The 6,287-nt window shown below is 43.3% G+C and overlaps 1 protein-coding gene across 1 annotated transcript in view; it reads left to right on the top strand.

The window, feature by feature from the left end:
• Positions 1 to 783: 783 nt before the first annotated feature.
• CBR4 (carbonyl reductase 4) overlaps positions 784 to 6,287 on the top strand; it is a 31,581-nt gene continuing 26,077 nt past the window's right edge. Inside the window, exons 1-2 of the mRNA XM_018560047.1 lie at positions 784 to 812; positions 4,149 to 4,290. Coding sequence (XP_018415549.1) covers positions 4,149 to 4,290 — 142 coding nt within the window. The 5' untranslated portion in view covers positions 784 to 812. The remainder of the gene's footprint in view (positions 813 to 4,148; positions 4,291 to 6,287) is intronic.

The following is a 6,287-nucleotide window of genomic DNA, read 5'->3' on the forward strand; positions in this document are numbered from 1 at the left end:
AAACAGCAAACAATAAAGAAATTCCTTTATTAAAAAAAAACCACAACACAGGTTTTTGTCAAGTCTTTTCTTAAAATAAACGTCGTCCAGCGATGTAGATCCACATCAATCTTTCAGCGGGTTGATGACTGCCAACCCGCTGAAAGAAGAAATCCTCCCCGCCACCAGTGATCCTGACGAATATCGGCTACATAAAGACAGCTCTGCTCCCAAATGTCAACAAAGGGCCCGGGCAAGTCATGACATCATGGGACTGGTTCCGCCCCTTTTTTTTACATTCCATTAGGGGACCAAAGGTTTTTTGATATTTCATGAGCACGCGCATGACATGCTTGGTATCTATTTACCCGACGCAACCCCATCTTTCCCCCATCTAAATAGGGTATTTGTTTTAGTGGGTATTATTTTGTATTTGTTTATTTTGTGTATTGTTTGTGGGCCTTATTTTCTGTTTGTGTGTACTAAAATTCTTTTCAGTGTAGTTTTTTTCCTAGAAATATCAATGTATTAAACATTTGCACGAATATCATCCAACCTAAAAAATTGCAACTAGCATTTGTTTATTCTACAGAGCCTCTGCTTTCAGAAAATATGTCATTGTTTGGGGGTTTAAAACATGTTACAGCCAAAAATTCAGCTGTTTGTGTGACACGTGTGTGCAAAGTATAAAAAATGCTCTGGTGACAAAGTGGTTAACAGTCACATGATCTAGTGACATCACAGGAGCCAGAGAGAGGCTTGGAACACAGGAAGAGATTCGGCTCAGCGTGGATTGGACTACTAGGACAGCCTGGAGGGGACAGTGTATAGGGGTACTGGGATGATTATTGATTACTATTACTGATAGGTCTGTGTACTCCATGCCATGCAATATACAAATGTGGACAGCAGACTGATACAATAATGATACATTGTGAGATTCTGTGCAGTATAAGAATAGAAGATAAGTTGTAGTAATTAATGCTGACTGATGTACAATATTAATACATTGTGAGATTTTGGATTCTTAAAGCACTGTGGACACGATTGCGTACAATATATAGGGGGAGAGGGGTGGTGAAGCCCCTGTTTACAGTTGTGTAGGTGTAATGGCACGTGTGCATGTATGCCTGTTTTTGTGTGTTGTGTGTAAGGCAGCCCATTCTATTTAGGTCCCTGCAGAGCAGTGTGGTGTGCTGTCCAGCAGTGACCTCCATCCGTGGCATCCAGAATGCTGCATTTTTCCACAGCGCATAACCCATCATACCTGTGATGTGGTGTGAAAAGGACAGATAGAAAACAAATGTTTTCTATGTGTCCTAGTGGTGACCTGCATTGTTCTGGTGCGAATGTGCCCTCAGGGGCCGCTTGTTCTCACTATCTCTGTCGAGCTGTGTAAATCAACAACATTGCACGGAGGCGGGTTGCAGTGCATTTTGTTAAGAAGCAGACAACTCAACTCAGCGCACTGTATGTCACCACAGCACATTGCAACACACTCTAGTCATCTGGTGCATAGACTGGAATGAAGTGTCATTATGTGCCACTTCAATAAAGTAAAAAAAAAAAAAAGGTGAATGGTGCCTTATGTTTTAACAATGTAAAGCACCACCCCCTACACAACACACAGCACACACATGTTTTAGCATTCAGACTTGTGAACAAGCCCTAAAGGTTAAAGCAAGTTGGCAGGAATTAGGCCCTATTCACACCAGATACATTGGCACCGGATTGTCAATGGATGCCAACACAAGGACATCTGAAAATGAGTGGGAGCAATTCACCCCAGTGTGTTGTATTGACGGATTGGAATATTTTTTGAAAAAGCGATTGTTTCTGGGAATCTTGTGGTTTTAAACGTTTTTTTAAATAAAAACCTGTTTTTGGCATATTACACAATGTGTTTATTATCCTCTCTGGGGAACGGATACATTTTTTTTTTTAAACGACCACACCTGAACCTGAAGCTTTCTTGTGAAAGAGCCCAGAGGGGAGGAGGAAGTTCTTACTGCGAGTGGAGGAGCAAACTGTGATTGCGATCTGGGATTGTTATGACTCTTTGAATATGGAAGTCTTGTGAGTGCGGTGTGTTTCACAGTCACCGGGAGCTTGCACACTACAGCTATAAGAAGGACTTATCACTGATGGTTTTTTACATCTTGGCACTTTGTCACAATTTTTATTTTTATTTTACAATTACCAATTTTCACCTAATCTCTACTGGAGATATTACAATGAGAGACACGTTTTACCATTTATGAGTATTTATTAATTATATTGGTTATATGTGATGTATTTGATATTTAGCACTATATTATTCACGTATTATGATTAATGATTAGCGCAGTACATCTGTTTGATCTAAGTGAACACACTTGCATTGAGTCCCATCCAACACACATATTTCAGTGTGAATGTGCCCTTGTCACTGACTGACACACTGTGGACACGTTGTAAGGGCGTTTATACTCTAGCTGGGGTTTGGTGCCAACAATAGCATACAGCAAATTATAAGACAGCTAAAGCAGCTTGAAGAAAGTTAAAGCAACTCAGAAGCAAGCAATTTTCTCTTGCAAGCATAGTGATGCTGCATTTGACTTGCTTCTGAGATTAAGGACACATTCCCACCAAACCGCATAAAAAATACAGGTAAAACGTATTTTTACGTGTTTTTGGGGTGTTTTTTAGGTACCAGCATTCCTACTATTAAAAGAGATGTGACTGCATGGTTTTACATATGTTTACATTTTTTTTTTTTAGGTACCAGCACTCCTGCTATTAAAAGAGATGTGACTGCATGCTTTTACATGAGTATACAGGTTTTTTTAGGTACCAGCACTCCTATTAAAAGAGATATGACTGCATGCTTTTACATGAGTATACAGGTTTTTTTTTAGGTACCAGCGCTCCTACTATTAAAAAAGATGTGCCTTCATGTGTTGCAGTGTGAAAAAATGCAGTCTGCTCTATTGTTTTGCAATGCAACACATTGGTATGAACTGCACCATTGAAAAAACGCTATTTTTTTTGTGTGTAGATGCATTTAAGATGCATCCGAGTGCATTGATTGGATGTGTTGGTGAGTATTAAGGATGGGCTCGTGTTTGCAGCTCCACGTGCCGAGCCCGCAGCTGCAGAGATCGGGAAATGTCTCAATGCCTGTGATTGGCGCTGTCAGCTTCCTGTCAGGCTCGGCACATGAAGCTGCAAACACGCCCGAGCACATCCTTGGTGAGGATGGGCCCTGAAGCTCCTGACATTTGACAGTTCTACCAGTCTTAACTGCTTCCACAGTCTAGATTGCTAGAAAGTAAGACCCGCCCACTCTCTCCCTCTGGGCGTTGGTGCTTTCCCAAAATACGCTGGAGGTCATTTATTCATTCCCTTGCACAGCAAGGCAGTGCCAAACATCAGACACATTGTGAATGAACCTACTAAAGAACATTTAATCGTAACAGAGAATACACAAAGATTGTTTTACTCAACAGCTGATTAACTCACACCAGTATTTTTATTTCTATGGAATGTTTCTGCAGATACACTGTGGATATATTGGGTGGCTGCTTTAGGCCTCGTTTTGTAGCACGTTCTATGCCCGACGAACGCTCTACAAAACGCTCAAACATCTAAATCCCATTGTATTCAATGGGTCTGGTTCACACCTTGGCGTATTTCAGCCCGTCCCTAACGTGCTACAAAACGGCCCACGCCTGAAAAGGTACATGTACTACTTTGGGCAGTTTTTGTTGTGCGTTTCCATTGGGATACAGCCAAGTAGCCCTCGGAAACGCGCGTTTGTCGCGCGATTTTTTTACCGTGAATCGCGGTAAAAAAAACGCGCGTCAACAGCGCGACAGACAAGCATATGCAATATGCCTAGGGGTGAACCAGGCCTTAGAGTCAAAGAATTCTATTATAATTGCTCTTATCTTGTGAACTTTGTAATATATATATATATTAACTCAAGGATGGTACAGATTTTTGTGATGGGACAAAGAACTGCATCATAAAATTAGAGGAAACTGCAAAAACCGAACATTTTCTTGATCACTGTAAAACACAAATATAAAATACGTGTAAACTTACTTAGAAATGTCTTTGCCTCTGATTATTATTTAAAAGATTTTTTTATTCTGTTTATTTATATCTAATTTCCTTGTGCATTCTAGATGAGTAAAGTCTGTGCTGTCTTTGGGGGATCCAGAGGGATAGGAAAAGCTGTTGCCAAGGTATTACTTCAAAGAGATTATAAAGTGGCGATTATATCAAGAAATCTGGAAGCCAGCAAAGCTGCAGCCGGAGAACTTCAGGGTTTGTAAATAGAAGGCAACATTAATGTCTTTGTGTTTTGATTCTGTGGTTTGCCACTCCACTGACCCAGTGCAGAGTGGAAGGAGGTATTCCCAGGCACTTAGTAAAGAGCCATGGAGCAAGTCTGCGAGCATGTATGTGCCAGTATTGTGACTTGGAAAGCACTTACTACTAGTGTCTGGGGTAACCAGGACCATCCCTATAATGGGGCAGCCTGAGGCTATTGCCTTAGGTGGCATCTTTTTGGGACACCTGGTCGGACAGCAAGCAAAGGGGCATGGCCGCTCTGCTGCACAGTGTGCCTGCTGCCCCCTTTCTGGCCAGAGCATCCCAGGTTGCAAAGAGGCGGGTGGGGAGATGTGTAAGGGCCATACACCTGCGCAGGTACACATTCACCCGCACAGCTCTTCACAACCTGGGATGCTCTGGCCAGCGTCCCGCTCAGCTCCTGGTCCAGGTCCAGCTTGGCATAATGTATATCTATCTATCTAGCCCTCCAGCTATGGTGCAACTACAAATCCCATAAGGCATTGCAAGACTGACAGCCATCTGACTGATGACAGATGAGATTTGTATTTTCAGAACAGCTGGAGGGCCCGAGTTTGCTTTACAGGGATCTCAAGTCTCCCTGATGTTCAGGGAGTCTCCCGCTATTAGATAGCGGCTCCCTGACGTCAGTGAGAGATGCATTTTCTCCCTGAAAGGTTTACTCTGAGACTAGTAAACCTTTCCGGTAAGATATCAGTGGGTAAAGTTTCAGAGTGAGGCTTGGCTCCTGGAGGAAGGTCATGTGATCTCTAGAGTAGCCTCAGAGTGAGGCTTGCCTCCTGGAGGAAGGTCATGTGATCTCTAGAGCAGTGGTTCTCAACCTCTATAGCCTCAGGACACACATTTGTCCTTGGTCATTAAGTCGCGACCCAAGTCGCACTGGAATGGCACGCACGGCCTTAGGGTATCACGCGTTCCGGTGCAGGTGTACAAACTGTGGGTGGGAGGTGCGTTTGGGGTACCATTCAAATGAATGGCAGCGCAACACACCTCCCAGACCAGAATGCACGGTACTATGCGATTAATGTACTTTACTAGTGTGAATGGGTCCTCAAAAACACTGACATAAATACATAACCAGTCACATTCTCACACACACTCATAAAAATGTTTTATTTAATTTCTTTTAAGCTCCCCCCAGTCTCTCTACCTTACGAGAACTGTAGAGGATCGCCAGCCTGGGGTCTAGTGTCGGCTGCTTTGCTGTGACAGAGCTCCATCCATATGTGCTTTACTTGTACAGCTCCCTTGCACGCCATGTAGAGGTGCCAGGAGCCAGAATGTGATGTCACCATGGCACCTCTATAGGACAAGCAAAGAAACTATAAGCAATGCACGTATGTATGGAGCTCCCTCACGGCCATAGCCACATCTCATCCCACCTCAAGCTGACACTCGGTACCTGGCAGCATATTTTAAATGGCTGCTTGGCGCGAGAACTGACAGTGCTGTGCTAGGGGGAAGCAGAGGTGCCTCTCACCTAGAAAAGTGGAAAACATGCGACGACCCACTGAACACAGGGTCACGACCTACTTTTGGGTCACGACCCACCAGTTGAGAATCAAAGCTCTAGAGTAGCCTCAGAGTGAGGCTTGCCTCCTGGAGGAAGGTCATGTGATCTCTAGAGTAGCCTCAGAACGAGGCTTGGCTCTCAGAAGGAAGAAGCTACTTGCTGCACACAGAGGGCGGACATAGACTACTATTGAGAGCAGGTACAGGCACTTCTGCAGGGTTGAGAGAGTGCTGTTAACCCTTTGTGGATAATATAGAATCAATTATATGTCCTGGTTGTCTAGTTATAGGGAACATTTATTTCATTTGCTGCCCATAGCAACTAGTCAACTGTGTATCAGGGACTTTACTCCTCAGCGTTTTTTTAAAAAAGGTCTTGGGCTGTCTAATAAATTGTGACCTTTACACTGACAGATACTTGAACATCAATTCACAAA

This window comes from Nanorana parkeri, unplaced genomic scaffold, assembly GCF_000935625.1.
Source record: "Nanorana parkeri isolate BGI_ZX_2015 unplaced genomic scaffold, ASM93562v1 scaffold428, whole genome shotgun sequence".
NCBI lineage: Eukaryota > Metazoa > Chordata > Amphibia > Anura > Dicroglossidae > Nanorana > Nanorana parkeri.